Source organism: Hypomesus nipponensis, chromosome 22 (genome assembly GCF_054491055.1).
Source record: "Hypomesus nipponensis isolate SF chromosome 22, ASM5449105v1, whole genome shotgun sequence".
Classification (NCBI taxonomy): Eukaryota; Metazoa; Chordata; class Actinopteri; order Osmeriformes; family Osmeridae; genus Hypomesus; species Hypomesus nipponensis.
This window is the reverse complement of record NC_140382.1, coordinates 15,200,792-15,219,057: the sequence shown is the minus strand read 5'-3', so window position 1 is coordinate 15,219,057 and position 18,266 is coordinate 15,200,792. Positions and strand designations below refer to the sequence as shown.

Sequence of the window (18,266 nt, the reverse complement as noted above, 5' to 3'; positions counted from 1 at the left end):
ATAACCATATAAATCAATGGATGACAAAGGCTAAAGGTTAGTCTTGGCGATGAGTTTGGTTTTGGGTTCCGATTCCTGCACTTAGCTACATGAACACAATGCAACGCTGAGATTATAACACACGAGGGCAGCGGAGTGCTCTTCGTCGCATTGTGTTGCCGCTGCATGCAGCGAAGAATACAGCTTCCTTGTGTTCAACACTTCCTGCTTTGATACAGATGAGCGTACCCGTTATACTTTTCCCTTAATATATGTATGTGGACTCTCAGTGCAGTGTAGTAGTATGAATACTGTACTGTCGAGGGCGAATTCCCTCTTTGCCTTTTCCCTAAGCGTAATGGCTGCGCTCACGTTTGGCTGTTTCGTCACAACTGCGTTTAAAGACCGTAGCGTGCCAGTGGACATCCATGTATCCCGAGTTATGCTGTGAGTGTTATTATCGCGATGAATGTGCCTGACCCGACTGTACAGCTATGTCAAAGAACCTCACATTTTTAGCAAAGAAGGAATTTGAACCCAGGAACTTGTTTACAGAACACTGTGTGAAAGATGCTGCAGCCTCAACTTTGCTTGCGCTAGCTAGCAATTATGCTAATGTTGAGCATCATCAATGGCTTGAAAGCAGGAATCAACAGATTTGCACATAGCACGCAAGCCACATTGCCACACAGCCGAAAGAACAGAATGGAATCGAATACATTGAAAAATATACTTTTAGCCGCCGTTAGACTGCGATCTAGCACAGTGTAACTCAGCGGTTCTCTCTCTAACAAGCTGTATTAACCAATGGCTGAGAAGCACGTCAGTAAGGCCGGGCGCTTTGTTTTGACGTTGCTTTGAGCTGCCATATGGAACGTTTATACAAAACCACCGAGCAGAATTTCCATTGAACATCCCAAGCATAGAAACGTGGAACATAACATTTAATACAGAACCATGGAGAACGTCCATTTCGTATGCAGGTTCTGTTTAAAACTATTTGAGGACTGTTTAGTCCTTAGGACCTCTTTCATTAACCTTAATCTCCATCTCTCCCCTCTTCCCCCCTCCAGTAAAAGTGTGGACGACTTTACAGGGCCGAGAGAGAGGAGTGACCTAGGCTTCATCACGTTTGATCTCTCAGCTGATATCCTTAACCACTATTAGTCACATCATGGCACATATCTCTGTGTGTGTGGGGGGGGGGAATGCATGCCTGGTGTGTATGTGCATGGGTGTGTGCGCATGGTGTATGTGAATGTAAACCAGACCCCCAAGTGTGTATGTGTACCTTAACTTCCAGTACATCTGAGGCCCATATTCGACTGGAATGTGAAGCAACTCTTCCTGTATCTGTCTGCAGAGTATGCCACCAGGACCAATGTAAACACACGCACGCATGCAGTCACACTCACTCACCCACCTTGTTAACATCATGTCTACACACATACCCACTACTTCTTAGGCCTCCTGCCCACACCTAAGTCCTGTCCACTCATCCCTACCACCCCTCCTCTCCAGGCTCTGAACCAGGTGGTTCTGTGGGATAAGATCGTCCTAAGAGGAGAGAGCACCAAGCTCAACCTCAGAGAAACCAAGTCTAAATACTTCTTCTTTGACGACGGAAACGGCCTCAGGTGAGCCATCTTTCATTTCTTTACGGTAACCGTCTCAAGTACATTAGCCGTCTTGTCTCCCTGGTAATGGCGTCATGCTACAATAGCTTTCATGTCTCCATGGTAACTGTGTCTTGTCTGTTTGTTCTCTGTGCAGAGCCAATAAGAACATCACGCTGACCCTGTCATGGAACGTTGTCCCCAACGCCGGGATGCTGCCCCTTGTGGAGGGATCAGGACACATCTCTCTGCCCTTCCCTGACACATACGAGACCACCAAGAGCTACTAACAACACCTGCCCACCCTCTTACTGCCCCCACCTACATCCTACCTTTGCCTCCATCTGCCCACTACCTACCCCTCCCCCCTCCCCATATCTGTCACAACCTGACCTCCCAACCCTTGCTTACCACCCTATTGCCCTCTACAAGTCTCCTCCATGTCCTCCAACCGCCATCCTACCTGTACCGATCCTCATTACCTTGTCTGTAAATGTTGTTAACTCTTGTGGTATGATTTGTAATAAAACACAGGTTTGGGATTGGCTGGCTCAGAGTGTGTTTGTGTTCATGTAGAAACTTGGTGTATGCAGTAACTTCCTTAAAGGCCTTAGTCTGGCAGTGTGGGTATGAGAAGTTAACTTAATAATAATATTAATAATAATGTTGTCAAACACTAGTGTTGCATCAAGTGTACTGGCCTGTTTTTTAAATGGTATATCTGTTCCACGGCGAATATAAACGTGGTTATTTTCTGCTAGTCAAATACTGCTGACATCAAATGTGTAGTTTTGAATGAACCGACCACATTGATCACGTGTACACTGTGAAGCTGTCAGCTGATGTTTACGGAAGCTCACGTCTACTGCTGGTTCTGCCGACTACCGAAGATGTTCTTATGTGGCTGCTTTTTGTAATTTTGCAAGTTAACCCCCGCCAAACAAAACAGTTGGCCTGATATTGATCTGGAACATATTCTTGTCTTGCGTGCTTGCTAATAGACTGGTTCTCACAGATTTTCCGGCATGTTAATTAAGGTTTGCAGTATTTTGCTTTTGGCAACTTTATGCGGCGAGACAGCGGAATGTATTCAGGATGCAAGTCCTGTATTACAACAAGGTAGGCTACGGTCGTCCCTGGCTTTGGTTTAACCTTTCTATAGCTAACCGTAAAACTACAAGCTAACTTCCAGCTGGTTTATTATTCAAACGTTCTTATAGGTACGGTAGAGTCCACTAGCTGGAATCTACACGTCCAACTTGTGACAAATTCTTCCAATTCCACCGAGTTGGCGTATGGTTTCATATCATGTGGAGTGGCCGTGTTCTTTTACGGAAGTAACTTTGTCCCGGTGAAGAAAATCAACACCGGAGACGGTAAGATTTTTTTATTAAAAGTTTTTACAGCCATAGAGTGAACGATCTCTGTAGGCCACTTATTGTGTCTGGGTGTGTCAGGGCTGTTTTTCCAGTGGGTGTTGTGTGCCGCGATCTGGAGTGTGTCTCTGGTGGTGAACATCATCCTGGGATCACCTGACTTCTGGCCCCTAGCCATGGTAGGAGGAGCCGTGTGGGCTACAGGTACTGTACACCACACACACAAGATGGCAAAAGTACACACCCATTCACTCAAGTAGAAGTACAGATACTCATGTTAAAAAAAATCATGTTAAAGTAAAGAAGTATGGGCTCTGATATATACGTAAACGTAAAAAGTAGCCATTACTACTACCTGTTGAACCTCACATCATATATGCTATGCATAGTGAAAATATTTTGAAACATTCACACACAATCTATTTCCAGTAATGTAAACTGTGTGTGTGTCTAGGTAACATTACTGTAGTACCCATAGTGAAGACAATAGGCCTGGGCATGGGGCTCCTGATCTGGGCCTCCTTCAACCTCCTGATTGGCTGGGCCAGCTCCAGGTATGTTCCTACTCACACACACCACACACTCTCTGTTTCCCATGCTGCAACTGTGTGGGTGATGTGTGTCTGTGTATGTACAGGTTTGGATGGTTTGGTATAGATCCAGAGGAGGTGGCCAAACCAACACTCAACTACTACGGAGCTGCACTCTGTCTACTCAGGTAATCCAGTTTGTGGTTGTATTGGTGTGTGTGTGATTGTATTGGTCTGTGTGTGATTGTATTGGTGTGTGTGTGATTGTATTGGTCTGTGTGTGGTTGTATTGGTCTGTGTGTGGTTGTATTGGTCTGTGTGTGATTGTATTGGTCTGTGTGTGATTGTATTGGTCTGTGTGTGATTGTATTGGTCTGTGTGTGATTGTATTGGTCTGTGTGTGATTGTATTGGTCTGTGTGTGATTGTATTGGTCTGTGTGTGATTGTATTGGTCTGTGTGTGATTGTATTGGTCTGTGTGCTTGTGTGTGAGCCTCAGTGTGTATATTCAGTTGTCTGATTCCTCACCTGTTTGTGTGTATGTGTTGTCTTCCCTCAGTGCGCTGACCTTCTTCTTCGTGAAGAGTGATGTGAACAGACAATCCTCCAGTCCAGAGGAGGCGCCCCTGCTGGTGGACAGCGTGAGTCACACATCAACACCTCTCTGTGTAGATCTGTCATGAATCCACCCTGTATTGATTGTGTGTGTGTGTGTGTGCGTGCAGTGTGTCAACTCGGACGGTGGCTCCATGTCGGATGAGTCGTGGGTGGACAGACTGGCCCCTCGGAAAAAACGCCTGGTGTTCGTACCGCTCTCTCCTACGGTCACAACAGGGTGTGGATCCAACCCTCCTCCCTCTCAGTAACATCTCTTCTCCCCCTGCCCCCTCCACCTTCTCTCCCTCTCCTCTTCACTCCCCTCCAGGGGGTCCTTTCTGGCGGTTCTAGCAGGTCTTCTCTACGGGTCCTCCTTCATTCCAGTTCTCTACATAAAGAACCACGCTGCCAAGCCACACAGTCCCTTCGCTGGTGCCAGCCAGTTTGGTAACTACATTATTCATCAATCACCTCTCTATGAACTACAGTGCTACATTAACCATTCTACCACCTTTCAACGAACTGCAACCCTACATTGCTCAACAGCCCCTTCTCTGTGTGTGTGTGTGTGTGTGTGTGTGTGTGTGTGTGTGTGTGCGTGTGTGTGCAGACCTGGACTATGTGTTTGCCCAGTTCAGTGGGATCTTCCTGACCAGCACTGTTTACTTCCTGATCTACTGTGCTGTCATGAAGAACAAACCTAAGGTCTACCCTGGAGCTGTGCTGCCTGGTGAGACACACACACATACACACACACACACATTCTCATATACATACACACACACACACACACAAACAGACACACACTCTCATATACATACACACACACACACACACACACACACAAACAGACATACTCTCATATACATACACACACACACACACACACACACAAACAGACACACTCTCATATACACACACACACACACACACATACACACACTCTCATATAAATACACACATACACACACACACACACACAAACAGACACACTCTCATACACACACATACCAAGGTCTAAGGTGTGTTTGTCCATAGGCTTCGTGTCAGGTGTAATGTGGGGAGTGGCCACATGCTGTTGGTTTCTGGCAAACACCTACCTGAGTGCTGTGGTCAGCTTCCCCATCATCACCACGGTAACTACTGTAGCTTCCTAACATCTCTATGGTAACAACTGTAGCTTCCCCACATGACCACGGTAACTGGTAATGTGTGATGCACTTACATGTTTCAGGGTCCTGGTCTAATTGCTGCATTGTGGGGAGTCTTGGTCTTTAAGGAAGTGAAGGTAAAGCCGTCTCCCTCCTTCTGTCCTCTCATCCTCCTCTCCTTCCATCTCTTATCCTCTTCTTCTTCCCTCTCTCATCCTCCTCTCCTTTCTTCTCTTATCCGTCCTTGGCTTCCATCTCTTATCCTACTCTCCTTCCCTATCTTATCCTCCTCTCCTTCACTGTCTTCTCCTTTTTTGTTTGCATCTCTCCCATCCTCCCTTTTCTCCCCTCCTCTCCAGGGCTGCTGTAACTTCATGGTTCTGGGAGCAGCCTTCTCGCTGGTCTTGGCAGGAGCCCTGCTGACAGCGTTCTCCAAAGTGTAGCGCCATGTCCGACCACCAGGGGGTGCAGACGGGCGGGGAATCCCTGCTTTATCCGAATCACTGCAAATATTTATCTTACTGTAGCAGCTCCTCTGCAGGGATGTGGGACACTGGGGGCATTTGATACTGAATGACTATAAGGGACCATAATGAATCATAGAGGGACTATAATGGATCACTGAGGGCCTGTTTATCTGGGGGGTTCTTAAGAGAGAATGTGTTAAACTGTGGATCTTTGTGTTTGAGAGGCAGTCTCTGTGTGTGTGTGTGTGTGTGTGGGTGTGTGTGTGTCTTTAGTTGTGAGAGAGTACGTGTTTATGTTCTGACAGGGTACGTTTGAGAGTTTGTGCAAGTCACGCTGTGTGTGTGTGTATGTGTGTGTGTGTGGCGTGAATGTTAAACACAGGAGTCCTGCAGCGGTTTTGAGTGTGGAAATAAATCAACCTGTTTATTACTACCTGGTCTGCTGTGTCTGAGTGGTGTGGGGGCAGATGAACTCTGACCTAGCTATCACAGCTGGTCACACAGTGTTGCATTCTGGGGCAGTTGCTATGGTTGCCTTTTTTCTGGACAGAGACAGTAGTCCATCAGTCTCCCACCAAGACCTTGTTCAAATACTCTAATGCTGCCTTTCTTCCTGTGTGTGTGTGTGTGTGTTTGTGTTGACACAGATCCTTAGGCAGTGTGGATACCCAGCAGTATGAGCAGGCTCTTTGATTCTGTGGTGGCACGCACCAGCATCCCCAGAACAACACACACACACACACAGCAGTGCCTGTGAGAGGATAAAGAGAGGGCTGTCCAGGCCGGGTCAAGGGTGGGGGCATGGCGACTGTGTGTGTCTGTGTTTTTACCAATGGAACCCTGCCCTGCCCTGAGAGAAATCGCAAGACCTTGCTAGACACCTGGCAATCCTAAAAACAATATGGGGGGGACACACAGATACATATAAACAGACACACCCCTGAAGATGGAAATGCAGCGGTGAGTGTGTGTGTTGGAGGGGTGCTTCACAGAAAGTGTGTGTTTGTTTACAGTATGGGAAACAGACCACGCGGTGTATTTCCCTTGCCCTCCCCCTGATCTCTCTCTCACACACACACACACACACACGCAACAGCAGTGTGCAGCCGCAGCCAGTCTCAGTCGGTCATCTGACAGTCTTGTGCTCCAGGATGTGTGTAGAGAGGGGGGGTAGGCTGGGGCAGTAGCCCGCTGAGGGCCCCTGAGACTGGGACACAAACCCTAGCAGCAGCCCCTGGCCTGGACCATCATGGAGACCAGCATGGAGAGCAGGTAGGCTGTATTTCTGTCTGGTGACTCCTCAGCCATGTTTAATGGAACATTCCTGCTTTCAACCATCCTCCCTTCTATTTTCCTAACTTCTCTTCTTGTTCTCTTTTCCTATCCTTGCTTCCTATCCTCCTTTCCCCCCCCTCACCGCTTATTGTCTCCTCTTCCTCTCTGTCTATCCTTCCCTCTCCCCTCCCATCTCCTCTTCTCTCCTCTTGTCTTTCCTCACCTGTCTTCTCTCCTCCTCTCTCTCCTCCTCCTGGCCTCTTGCTCTCCCCTCCTCCTGTCCTCTCTTCCTCTCCTCCTGTCCTCTCCTCTCCTCCTGTCCTCTCTTCCTCTCCTCCTGTCCTCTCCTCCTGTCTTCTCCTCCTCTCCCCTCCTCCTGTCCTCTCTTCCTCTCCTCCTGTCCTCTCCTCCTGTCCTCTCCTCTCCTCCTGTCCTCTCTTCCTCTCCTCCTCTCCTCTCCTCCTGTCCTCTCCTCCTGTCTTCTCCTCCTGTCCTCTCCTCCTGTCCTCTCCTGTCCCCCGGTCCTCCTCCTCTCCTGTCCTCTCTTGTCCTCCTCTCCTGTCCTCTTCTCTCCCCCAGCTGGGTGTCGGGGGATTTGGATCTGAATCAGATCAGGCTGCTGCTGTTTCAGGACTGTGAGCGTCGAGGCAGACAGGTCCTGTTCGACTCCTCCACCATCAAGAAACAGGTGGGTGTGTGTTTGTGCGTCTGTGCATGTGTGTGTGTGTGCGTTACGAAAGCTTTTGTCACATGTTGTAATCCCGTGGTCTCATGATGCTGCAGCATAAAGAGACCAAAGGAGGTCAGAGTTTAAAACTGTGTGTGTGTGTGTGTGTGTGTGTGTAGGCTGGTGGAGAGGAAGCAGTGTCTCCCAAACGTTGCCAGAAGAATCCTGGAATCAACACCCAGAGTCACAAACAAAGAGAGCCCTCACCCAGCTACCAGGTACACACACACACAAACACACACACACATTTTAAAAGATCCACACAGCTTTGAGAAACGGTGATAGCAGAGTGTGTGTGTGTGTGTTCTAGTACACCCGACCATCGTCAGATGTCAACATGTTTGGGGAGATGATGTTTGGATCAGTTGCCATGAGTTACAAGGGCTCTACCCTCAAGATCCATCACATAAGGTGAGAAACAGTTGCTCCTGTTACCATGGTGAGTTCCAGTGTGTGGTGACATCACTGTCTGTCCCAACAGATCCCCTCCTCAGCTGATGGTCAGTAAAGTTTTCTCTGCTCGAGTTGGCAGCTCCATGGGAAGCACAAACACGTAAGAAAAATATATCTCTCAATCAGTTACTAATATAAATGTATCTCTTCTGACAGTGTGTGTGTGGGGGTGTGGTGGGGGTGGGGGGGTGGGAGCGCATATCTTCTAAAAGTGTATGTCTTCAAATAGTGTGTGTGTCCAGGTGTGTGTGAGTGTCTTTAAACAGTGTGTGTGTGTGTGTCTAGGTTACATGATAGTTTTGAATTTGCCTCCCAAGACTGTCCTGGCCACAGCATCAGCAGCAGTGGTAGTATAGGTACTGTATGGACCACAGACACACACAGACGCACACAATGGCAGTGCAATAACAGATTTGGCCACACATAGGATTTTTGCTTGTGATATAATAGAGGCATGTAGTATAAAAGAGGCATGTAGGATGATAGAGGGTATGGTATAAGGTATAAAATGTGAGTGTGTGTGTGTGTGTGCCAGCCCACAGCACTCCAGTGGACATGCCTGGACGAGTGTTCTGTGAAGATGGAGACAGTGGCATAGCTCGCTCAGGTACCCCCTCCTACACAGTTGTCAAGGTTACTGTCACCATAGTTGCAGCGAAGTGCACCTTTGTCACAGTCACCCATAATGACCCTTAACCTTAAACCGTTCTTGACTCTCAGCATCACTGGCCACTCCCTTGGCCTCGCCAGGCTCCACCCCTTCCTCCAGCTCATCCTATCAGAGACGCCTTCAACGTAGCTTCAACACCAGCCTGGAGTACCACACTCCTCGGTAACGGAATGAGTTCTGTGGGCACACAGCAGTGGACAGGCTGCAGTACGATGTAGTTTGTCGTAACGTAGTTCACAACATACTTTGTGGCATTAAGGTTCACAATGTAGTGTGTTGCAGTGTTGTTCTCAGTTTAGTTTGTTGCAGTGTAGTATAATGTGTAGCTTGTTGCCATGGAGTTCACTGTGTAGTTTGTTGCACTGAGTTTACAGGGTGGTGTGTCGCGCTGTAGTTTACAGTGTTGTTGAGGTGATGTTCACAGTGTGGTTAATACTGTACGTGCAGCTGGAGAAAGGGCACTGGTTGACCTATCCCCTGTGTACCAGGAGCAGTGAGGAGAGGTTCAGCCAATCAGACGAGAGCTGCAGCTCTGGTCCTGTCATGGCACGGAGGAGGAAGATTGCTCTGAGCATCATCATTACTCTGCCAGAAGACACACAGTCCTCGCCTTCCGGAACACAGGACGACACACACTCCTTCATTGACTTTTTCTTTTCCCACTTCCCCCTCATTGAGGCTCACCTGAACAAACTCAAGATGGCAGTTGAGAGGGTGTGTAACACTGTGGTTGTGTTTTGTGTTTAGATTTGCTGTTAAATATATACGATGCGTGTCAGGTGTGTGTTTTGTGCTCTCTTCTGTTTTCTGCTTATATGTATTTTTGTTTGTGTATGTGTCCAGGCCATGTTGCTGTGTCGCCAAGTGAATGAGTCGACCCAGAGGCAGCAGCTGTACGTCAGCCGGGTCATGGACGCGCTGGCAGAGTTCAGGTCAGAGGGCATCGTCATGGTAATCACAGGTTCTGATTGTCTGCAAGGCCAGATGTTACAGCAATAGATTCAGAGCATTTAATGTGTGTGTTTGTGTACGTGTAGGACAGCACTCTGGAACCTCTTCATGGCCCCGAGAATTTTGGAGCCAGTGTGGTTGACCATGGTATCCCAGAATGCTGAGCGAGACCGTCTTTGTCAGCGCTTCCTTCAGGAGCTGAGTGCACTGATGGACACCCGGAGCAAGTGAGACTATGCTATGCTATGCTATGCTATGCTATGCTATGCTATGCTATGCTATGCTATGCTATGCTATGCTATGCTATGCTATGCTGTGCTGTGCTGTGCTGTGATGTGCTCTGCTATACTATTGTATTTAAGGCTGGTAAGATTAGCCCTAAACTATGTACCATATCACTGTAGTACTACTAAGGCCTGTATTACTGTTGAAGTATAATACCATATTATTACTGTGGACTATAATACATAATAACCAAGTTATTTAATACCACATTGTCTAATAACACACCATAACAACAACATATACATTTGTTCTGTTATGTTCTAATTATACACTGTTGCAAAAGCATGAGCCTCGGGGTATGTCACGACTTGTGTGTGTGTGATTGTGTGTGTGTGTGTGTGTGTGTGATTGTGTGTGTGTGATTGTGTGTGATTGTGTGTGTGATTGTGTGTGTATGTGTTTGTCTGTCAGTTTCCTCTCGTCTCTCCTCACGGCCGTACTGACTCATCACCTGGCTTGGGTCCCAACGGTAACCCCCAGCAACCAGCCACCCATCACAGGCCTTTGTGAGAAACACACCAGCCAATCAGTGCACATGCTGGGCAAGTCCCACCCCTACAACCCCCTGTGGGCTCAGCTTGGTGAGAAGTTACATCCTTAAACTCTGAAACCCGCCCAAACTACACCTTAACTTTGTGTGTGTATGTGTGCGTGTGTGTGTACTGGAGGTGATCTGTTCAGAAGAGAGGGCAGTCCTAACAGTGTGTGTGTGTGTGTGTACTGGAGGTGAACTGTTTAGAAGAGAGGGCAGTCCTAACAGTGTGTGTGTGTGTGTGTGTTCAGGTGACCTGTATGGAGCTCTGGGCAGTCCCCTGCGAGTGTGCCGGACGGTGGTGTTAGGCAGGAGGAGGGATCAGGTCCAGCGCCTGCTCTACGTCCTCTCCTACTTCATACGTTGCTCTCCCCTGGAGGAACACATTCCTACGCACACTCCTCAACCCCACCCCTTGCCTCACACACCCCCCACACACACAGACACTCCTCAACCCCACCCCTCGCCTCACACACCCCCCACACACACAGACACTCCTCACGCACAACCCTCGCCTCACACACCCCCCACACACACAGACACTCCTCACGCACAACCCTCGCCTCACACACACCCCACAGATACTCCTCAAACCCACCCCTCACACATCCCTCACACACAACCACACGCCATTCACACACACCCCTTACACACTCCTCAAACACACACCTCACACACAAACTCTCCTCATACACACCCATCACACACACAGGAGAGGGTGGACGGGGGTGGTGAGGATGTGCCCACATGGGAGTTGGAGGGTATGGGTCTGGAAGGAGGAGGAGTAGGTGGAGGAGACAGGGAGGAGGGAGACAGAATGAGGGTTGGAGAGGATGGGGGAGGAGGAGCAGAGGGAAGAGCCAAAGTAAGAGAGGGGGACGAGGGAGAAGAAGTTGTCAGAAAGGGGGAAGGAGAGGCGGGGGAGGAGGATCAATCCAGTGAGGATGACAACATTGGCTGTTTGTTCTCAAGACCACTGAACACAGCACCAGAGCTGGAGCTACCCTTGCCCAGGTAACAGTAACAGCTGCATTCACAGAAGAAAACACAATGTGTGTGTTGCCTTCTTACACACCTGTGTGTGTGTATTAGGTTTGAGGCGGTGCATGGGGTGTGTGTGAGTGACCTGGGTCGATCGTTGCTGGGAGAGTTCAGCCCTGACTACCTGGCAGACTTTGCTCTCCATGGCACCATGGCTCACCAGCACCTGCTGCAAAGCATCATGGGAGATTTGGAGCATGCAGTCCTGGTGAGTGACCTCATCACTCTGCCCTTCTCTTCTCACTCTGTAGACTGTCAGTGTCCCCCGCTTTACAAATGTATGTGTTGGAATGGTGTGGTGTGTGTACGTGTATACAAGCTGCGTAAACGGCGTTTAACAGGTTTATAACAGGTGTGTTTTTGTGTGTAGTACCCCGTGCTTGACGAACCCATGGCTGAGGCTGTGTGTGTGCTGGCAGATGTGGAGCGTGTGTGTGTCCAGGTGGCCAGCAGTCAGAGGAGGGGGCTGGGGCCCGAGGTGGCCCCCTCCTCTCTGGTCTCCACCCTGCTGCTCTCCACCACACACCTGTTCAAGCTGGGGCTGGGGCCACAATATGTAAGAACACACATCTGTAAAAGCTAGGACTGGGGCCACAAAGGCAATGTAAGCACACACTAGTGTAGTGGTACAGGCTGTGCACGCACACAGTGTTTCATGTGTGTGTGTGTTCTGCAGTGTGTGAGACACCTGGAGGACTGTCTCCAGGAGCTGTACCTGAGAAGCAGACTGCTGGCAGTCTACCTGAGAGATCACACCCGCTGCAGTACCAAAGACCTGGCTACACACTTGGGGTAGGCACACACACACACACATTCAGTACTGAAGACCTGGCTGTAGACCTGTGGTTGGCACACACACACACACACACACACACACTGCAGTACCAAGGGCCTGGCTATAACCGTGGGGTAGGCACACACACACACAAACAGACACACTGCAGTACAAATAATGAATAGAGAGGATGTATAAATGATCGATTTGGTGTGTTCTGGCAGGATTGAGTGTGAGGACGTTGCTCTGCTAGCTGCTGTGGCCGGAACACACACTCCCTGTGTGGCTCAGGCCTTCCTGTAGAGCAGGAGGACACTCCCCCTGTGACACCCAGGCCTTCAAGTAGAGGAGAAGAAGAAGAGGAGAAAGAGGAGTGCACTCCCCATGTGTGTCCAGGCTCTACTATGGAGGAGGCAGAGAAGAAGAAGAAGAAGAAGAAGAAGAAGAAGAGAGGAAAAGAAGAGGATGTTCTGCAGTACTGCATGTCTAGTGCAGCTCCAACTCTGAGACTGACGATCTGTCACAGACTGTGGGGAGAAGTTATCAGCTGCAGGCATGGTGTGTGTGTGTGTGTGTGTGTGTGTGTGTGTGTGTGTATGTATGTATGTATGTGTGAGAGACAGTACGTGTGAGAGAGAGATTGTGTGCGTGTATGTGACAGAGAGACATTAAAGCGAATTGGACGCTGAATGGTTCAGTTCTTTATTCATAAACAGCTGATTTGCATCCTGGTGATTATATACAGGTGTGATGATGTCATGTCTCAGGGTTCATCCTCCCTCCCTGACCCTAACCCCTGATCCCTTTCCTCCTCCTCTCAGGAGAAGAACAGTTGCTCACAGATGCGTTGTGTGTCCTCCGGACTGCTCACTTCATGGCCGATGGTTCGAGGGTCTGCATAAATCTCGTAGTCATTTCCCCCCTAACACACACACACACATGTAAAGCAGATATAGCTTGACTTGTGTTACAGTGAAGCACAGCAAGGAGCAGGTACAGGCCAAAAGACACTGGTAGAAGCCAGTCTGGCGTTAGGTGTTACTCACAGGGTTGGTTTTGTCTCCAAAGAAGTGTATGGTGGAGTATCCATCACTGTCGAGCAGACCCAGACAGTAGCGCTTGTCCCATCCCTCAGGAAACACATCAAAGCTGATCTGACCCCCTGCACACACACAGGAGGGCAGGAGAGGGTGCATGTCAGTGTTAGGCTCAGGGGTCAGATCTGTAGAGAAAGGCCAGGCCTTGGGTCAAAGGTCATACCTATAGAGAATGCCAGGCCTTTGCCTTTGAACTCTTCTCGCAGGACTGAGACAAACTTGTCTCGGATTCGTTCTTTCTGCAAAAAATAAAAAAGGTGCTGGAATGTGTGAGGACTGTCCTGCAGTGCCATCTAGTGGACTGAGAGAGAGAGGCAGACGTATAAAGGTAGGGGTACAGAAAGAGGTAAGCAAGAGGCTGACCTTGTCCAGTTCGTAAAATTCTATCCTCTCCTCCTGAGAGCAGCTCCGACCAACAGGACACACGTTCAGCATTCCGTTACGGAACTCTATAAACGTTCCCCTGGGACAGAGGACCAGTCAGCCGTGTGTGTGTGTACCTCTTCCAGGGCATCTTGATCACGTGGGTGAGGCAGAAGTGCGTATGTGTGCGTGGCTGTACCTTTTTCTGGGCAACTTGATCTTGGCCATGTAGTTGAGGCAGAAGTTGATGAAGTCTTGAAGAAGTTCCTCCCCCATGTGAGCCTGAATGCTCTAAAACAGACCAATCACAGGCCACGGATCTGAGATAAGGAAGTCACACAGAGGACATGGTTGGCAAACTAGCCAATAAAAGACGGTCTTACCTGCACTGCCAGAAGTTCTCCATTCTTATAGGCCACAAGTCCATTCTCAGCAAACACATAGTCCGCCTTCTGTACAACTGGACACAAATACACACAAGGTACAGGCACAGTAGACCTTCAGTAGATTCCCCTCGCTGACACCAGATCCTGGCAGTTTTTTTAAGGGAGATTTCTATCTGTCTTTATGGTCTATGTCTGTCAGTGTGACAGTCTCACACACATACAGACAGGCTGCAGAAAGGTCATCCTGGCCTTTAGGGATCAGTTACATCAGTCACACGCTCACCGTCCTCCCCTAGTTGCTCCCGGATCTTGTCGAGGTCGGAGCCCCCCACCACACCGACACGTACGCGCCCCCGAAGCCGCTGAAGGAACTCGTACATCTTCGATGTCACGCGCTGGGACCAGACATAAACAGATTCAAATCACACAAGTCTGTATGTCTGCGCTATAACACAGTGTATCGAAAGTCAGCTAGCTGGCACCCAACTTCAACAGGAATATTAGCTCTTCTGCTCCTGTGGCCGTATTGCGAGGCTTGTCAAAGCCAACGAGTAATGCTGCTTTGCAAAGACTTATTACATTAATTTAATTTACAGAGGATAATTAGATTATGTTTACATTCTAGCCTAATGATTGTCTGTTTCTTTTTCTCTTATCAGTCTTACTTACCTGGCGTGCAGCGGTGAGCGTACCGTCTACATCGAAAAGGCACAGCGTCTTTGTGTCAACGGCACTTTCACTCATTTTCTTTAAAACAGCCGGCTTCAAGAGCTCTGGATCTGTTCTTCCACAGTGCTGTACCTGGATTGTGTGCGGAAGACGTGTTGCCTGCAACGTCACCTCGGTTGTGTACAGGGAAATGATTTTTGGATTTCTATCCAATCAGAGTGGCAGTACGATGTACCTTCGATTTATACTCCAACCTGCGGAGTTTCCGAAACACGGACAGAAATCCTGTTTTGGGGTATGTCTGCGGGGTGAATTAAATCGATGTTATGTTTTTCTGAGGTTAGTTGCGCTCGTATGACAGACAAAACCCGCTAATACGGTCTTAAAAGTAATCGTTGTTGATAATTTAAATGCAGTTCATGTGGGCCAGACACCAGTTTATACCACGCAAACACGACAGCACACCACTGGCGTAGTTGCCGCCCACCTTAACGGGCTGCGCTGGGATATGAACTAAGGAACACCACAAAGCAACGCCCACTGTAACTATTGGTCTGAAGGTTTCGGAGTAACATTAAATACTTCCGGTTAAACCTTAACCACCGAATGAGTGTACACTGTGCAGTTTGTATGTAAGGCTAGTTTAATCACCGTATAGTGGTGTCTTTAAAGTAAACACGTAGCAAGGTTAGAGTGCAGGAGAGTATGGCTGAAGCACGCAGAGTCATTGTGTACGGCGGAAAAGGCGCCCTGGGGTCTGCATGCGTACAGTACTTCAAGTCTAAGAGCTGGGTGGGTGTGTAGCTGCCAATCTAACTTGAATCTAGTTGGACAGCCCGCAACCAGTTATGTAGCCTAATTAACTAGAACTTTCTGCAACCCTGTCTACGTTGCAATTGTTAAGTAGCCCACAGTAAATCACTGGTCTACTAGTTACGGCTAAATGTTACCAACGAGGAGTTGTCTTCTGAACTGAAACGGTGTTGTACCGAAATCGGTGACCTATCGAAAACTGACCAGGGGTCGATGTTTAATGGCTTGCCATAATGGTCCGTAAATTTTCGAGCCCTAACCATAACATTGGCAAGCCTTTAAAACAGCGACCCCTGGCCTTGGTTACAATTTTCGATAGGTCACCAGGTTCAGTCCAGAAAACAACTCATGGCGTTGACAATAATCACGTGCTGTGCTGATACAAACTGTTATATTTATTTTGACAGTGGGTCGCGAGCGTTGATATAGGTGCCAACGATGATGCGAACGCCAACGTACTGGTCACAGTTAACGACTCCTTCACCGGACAGGCTGACCAGGTGAGTCGGTGTGTGTTTTTGAGAGACATGTATAACTTACCTTTCCATTTAATTACAATCTATTTAGTCCATTGATACGAAATTACAACGACTCAGACCACCATTGACTTGCATGAACCAGAAATGGTAAGTTGATACTGATTATGGATGTGTTTTATTGCCTAGGTGACAGCAGATATGTCTTCGTTACTAGGGGAACAGAAGGTGGATGCCATTCTGTGTGTGGCAGGAGGCTGGGCAGGAGGAAGTGCCAAGGCTAAAGGTAAGTGGTCATCTAACAAACCCCTTCTCTCTCTTAAAAAGACTTCAACTTATTTCTCAGTAACCCCTCTCTCTCTCTTTCTCTCTCTCTCTCTCTCTCTCTCTTTCTGTGCCTCCCCCTCTCTTCTCTCCACTTTTTGTCTTCCGTCTCACCTCATCCATCCAGCTCTCTTTAAGAACAGTGACTTGATGTGGAAACAGAGTGTGTGGACCTCAACCATCTCCAGTCACCTAGCAACCAAACACCTGAAGGAGGGAGGGCTGCTCACTTTGGCGGGGGCCAAGGCCGGTCTGACTGGATCCCCAGGTACACACCCACTCACACCCAGGTACACACACATATACACCCAGTTACACACACACATATACACCCAGTTACACACACATATACACCCAGTTACACACACATACACACCCAGTTACACACGCATATACACCCAGGCACACACACAAACCTCTAATGTTCAGTGTGACTACAGGACTTTAAAAATATTAGTACCTTGGTGGTACTATTACAGTAGTATTACTACAATATTAAAGTACACTACTACACTACCACAGTAATGCCACTACAGTATTATTTCTACTCCAGTACAGTATTACTCTTACAGTAATGGTATATTCCTACAGGACTACTGCAAAGTAGCACAGTATTACTCTTACAGTAATGGTATATTCATACAGGACTAACTGCACAGTACTACAGTATTACTCTGACAGTAATGGTAATGTATTGCTACAGTATTCCATTATGTAACAGTAAAACTACTACAGTACCATAGTATTGCTGTTACTGTAATAATGTGTTACTACACAGTACTTCTACAGTAAGATAGTACTGTTGCTGCACTACCATTGCTGTGTCTCCAGGTATGCTGGGTTATGGCATGGCGAAGGCAGCAGTCCACCAGCTGTGTCAGTCTCTAGCAGGAGCCAACAGTGGTCTGCCTCCTGGAGCAACTGCTGTCGCTATACTGCCGTGAGTCAGTCTGTCTGTCTGTCTGTCTGTGTGTCTCTGGTCTGTCTGTCTGTCTGTCTGTCTGTCTGTCTGTCTCTGTCTGTCTGTCTGTCTGTCTGTCTGTCTGTCTGTCTGTCTGTCTGTCTGGTCTGGTCTGGTCTGGTCTGTCTCAGACTCCATTAAATCATACACACCCATGACAGACTAGAAAGCATCTAATTGACAAATCCTGCTCTTCCACAGTGTCACATTGGACACGCCCATGAACAGAAAGTTTATGCCAGAGGGTGACACCACTTCCTGGACGCCGTTGGAATACGTGGCTGAGTAAGTGACCTAACCTGTATGTGTGTGTGTGTGTGTGTGTGTGTGTGGGTGTGTGTGTGTTAGTTATGACTGTGCTCTGTCTTTCAGACTGTTCTACAGCTGGACGAGTGGAGAGAACCGTCCTGCGTCTGGCACACTGGTGGAACTGGTGACATCACAGGGCCAGACACAGGCCACGCCCATATAGACACAGGCCACGCCCCCCTGGGAAGTAATTGTCCAAATTGCCAACTCGAAATCTGCCTGTGTCTCAGGTCCCATTCTAACTGAGCAGAACCTTAACACATCCCACTAGAGCCCCTGTAAACAAGCTGTGCATGTTTTTGTGTGTGTGTGTGTGTACACTATGTCCCCTGTGTAAGGTGCCTCTAGCTGCTATAAAACCTCCAACTGATGTGGTTCTCCTGTCCTTTCTGTGTCGGCTGAGTATCTGCTCTTCTGCTGTGTGTCTCATCTGTACAGCTGGG

At 48.4% G+C, this 18,266-nt stretch overlaps 5 protein-coding genes across 6 annotated transcripts; 4 read left to right on the top strand and 1 right to left on the bottom strand.

Moving 5' to 3' along the window:
• Positions 1 to 189: 189 nt before the first annotated feature.
• Positions 190 to 2,137, top strand: spcs3 (signal peptidase complex subunit 3). The gene is made up of 5 exons (XM_084687155.1): positions 190 to 426; positions 1,053 to 1,128; positions 1,288 to 1,362; positions 1,501 to 1,616; positions 1,753 to 2,137. Exons 1-5 carry the CDS (start codon positions 284 to 286, stop codon positions 1,883 to 1,885), a joined length of 543 nt encoding a protein of 180 aa, XP_084543281.1. The 5' UTR covers positions 190 to 283; the 3' UTR covers positions 1,886 to 2,137.
• Positions 2,138 to 2,452: 315 nt separating this feature from the next.
• Positions 2,453 to 6,149, top strand: tmem144a (transmembrane protein 144a). Its single transcript, XM_084686625.1, has 12 exons — positions 2,453 to 2,714; positions 2,816 to 2,971; positions 3,053 to 3,175; positions 3,426 to 3,525; positions 3,609 to 3,689; positions 4,061 to 4,142; positions 4,227 to 4,303; positions 4,427 to 4,545; positions 4,709 to 4,828; positions 5,137 to 5,234; positions 5,333 to 5,386; positions 5,609 to 6,149. Exons 1-12 carry the CDS (start codon positions 2,621 to 2,623, stop codon positions 5,690 to 5,692), a joined length of 1,188 nt encoding a protein of 395 aa, XP_084542751.1. The 5' UTR covers positions 2,453 to 2,620; the 3' UTR covers positions 5,693 to 6,149.
• A 60-nt stretch (positions 6,150 to 6,209) lies between these two features.
• fnip2 (folliculin interacting protein 2) lies at positions 6,210 to 13,115 on the top strand. The gene is made up of 17 exons (XM_084686624.1): positions 6,210 to 6,988; positions 7,571 to 7,679; positions 7,838 to 7,936; positions 8,029 to 8,129; positions 8,200 to 8,271; positions 8,457 to 8,527; positions 8,707 to 8,778; positions 8,892 to 9,003; positions 9,336 to 9,555; positions 9,685 to 9,773; positions 9,879 to 10,019; positions 10,489 to 10,658; positions 10,861 to 11,623; positions 11,702 to 11,858; positions 12,021 to 12,206; positions 12,327 to 12,442; positions 12,650 to 13,115. Exons 1-17 carry the CDS (start codon positions 6,966 to 6,968, stop codon positions 12,726 to 12,728), a joined length of 2,580 nt encoding a protein of 859 aa, XP_084542750.1. The 5' UTR covers positions 6,210 to 6,965; the 3' UTR covers positions 12,729 to 13,115.
• pmm2 (phosphomannomutase 2) lies at positions 13,114 to 15,076 on the bottom strand. Its single transcript, XM_084686628.1, has 8 exons — positions 14,941 to 15,076; positions 14,555 to 14,666; positions 14,269 to 14,345; positions 14,085 to 14,176; positions 13,886 to 13,985; positions 13,686 to 13,761; positions 13,472 to 13,587; positions 13,114 to 13,347 (listed from the first exon to the last, which is right to left on the bottom strand). The coding sequence occupies exons 1-8, from the start codon at positions 15,013 to 15,015 to the stop codon at positions 13,243 to 13,245; spliced, it is 753 nt and encodes a 250-aa protein (XP_084542754.1). The 5' UTR covers positions 15,016 to 15,076; the 3' UTR covers positions 13,114 to 13,242.
• Positions 15,016 to 18,193, top strand: LOC146236799 (dihydropteridine reductase-like). 2 transcript variants are annotated; one of them, XM_084686626.1, is made up of 7 exons: positions 15,016 to 15,235; positions 16,161 to 16,253; positions 16,419 to 16,515; positions 16,681 to 16,821; positions 17,385 to 17,493; positions 17,716 to 17,799; positions 17,887 to 18,193. In XM_084686626.1, the coding sequence occupies exons 1-7, from the start codon at positions 15,131 to 15,133 to the stop codon at positions 17,984 to 17,986; spliced, it is 729 nt and encodes a 242-aa protein (XP_084542752.1). In that variant the 5' UTR covers positions 15,016 to 15,130; the 3' UTR covers positions 17,987 to 18,193. The 2 variants fall into 2 exon arrangements, with proteins under 2 accessions (XP_084542752.1, XP_084542753.1); XM_084686627.1 differs by lacking the exon at positions 15,016 to 15,235 and adding an exon at positions 15,514 to 15,732.
• The last annotated feature ends 73 nt before the right edge of the window (positions 18,194 to 18,266 follow it).

What these genes read in the sequence shown, in the direction of transcription:
- LOC146236799 (XM_084686626.1), top strand. Translation starts at nt 15,131, where the DNA reads ATGATTTTTGGATTTCTATCCAATCAGAGTGGCAGTACGATGTACCTT. An exon ending in GACAGAAATCCTGTTTTGGG is followed by an intron (nt 15,236 to 16,160) that starts GTATGTCTGCGG and finishes TTATTTTGACAG; the next exon opens with TGGGTCGCGAGCGTTGATAT. An exon ending in AGGAAGTGCCAAGGCTAAAG is followed by an intron (nt 16,516 to 16,680) that starts GTAAGTGGTCAT and finishes TCATCCATCCAG; the next exon opens with CTCTCTTTAAGAACAGTGAC.
- tmem144a (XM_084686625.1), top strand. Translation starts at nt 2,621, where the DNA reads ATGTTAATTAAGGTTTGCAGTATTTTGCTTTTGGCAACTTTATGCGGC. An exon ending in AAGTCCTGTATTACAACAAG is followed by an intron (nt 2,715 to 2,815) that starts GTAGGCTACGGT and finishes ACGTTCTTATAG; the next exon opens with GTACGGTAGAGTCCACTAGC. An exon ending in GAAAATCAACACCGGAGACG is followed by an intron (nt 2,972 to 3,052) that starts GTAAGATTTTTT and finishes TGGGTGTGTCAG; the next exon opens with GGCTGTTTTTCCAGTGGGTG.
- spcs3 (XM_084687155.1), top strand. Translation starts at nt 284, where the DNA reads ATGAATACTGTACTGTCGAGGGCGAATTCCCTCTTTGCCTTTTCCCTA. An exon ending in CATGTATCCCGAGTTATGCT is followed by an intron (nt 427 to 1,052) that starts GTGAGTGTTATT and finishes TCCCCCCTCCAG; the next exon opens with TAAAAGTGTGGACGACTTTA. An exon ending in CGTTTGATCTCTCAGCTGAT is followed by an intron (nt 1,129 to 1,287) that starts ATCCTTAACCAC and finishes CTTCCAGTACAT; the next exon opens with CTGAGGCCCATATTCGACTG.
- fnip2 (XM_084686624.1), top strand. Translation starts at nt 6,966, where the DNA reads ATGGAGACCAGCATGGAGAGCAG. An exon ending in CTGGAGTACCACACTCCTCG is followed by an intron (nt 9,004 to 9,335) that starts GTAACGGAATGA and finishes TACCAGGAGCAG; the next exon opens with TGAGGAGAGGTTCAGCCAAT. An exon ending in CTGATGGACACCCGGAGCAA is followed by an intron (nt 10,020 to 10,488) that starts GTGAGACTATGC and finishes TTTGTCTGTCAG; the next exon opens with TTTCCTCTCGTCTCTCCTCA.
- pmm2 (XM_084686628.1), bottom strand. Translation starts at nt 15,015, where the DNA reads ATGAGTGAAAGTGCCGTTGACACAAAGACGCTGTGCCTTTTCGATGTA. An exon ending in GAGAACTTCTGGCAGTGCAG is followed by an intron (nt 14,177 to 14,268) that starts GTAAGACCGTCT and finishes GGTCTGTTTTAG; the next exon opens with AGCATTCAGGCTCACATGGG. An exon ending in ATCAAGTTGCCCAGAAAAAG is followed by an intron (nt 13,986 to 14,084) that starts GTACAGCCACGC and finishes CCTCTGTCCCAG; the next exon opens with GGGAACGTTTATAGAGTTCC.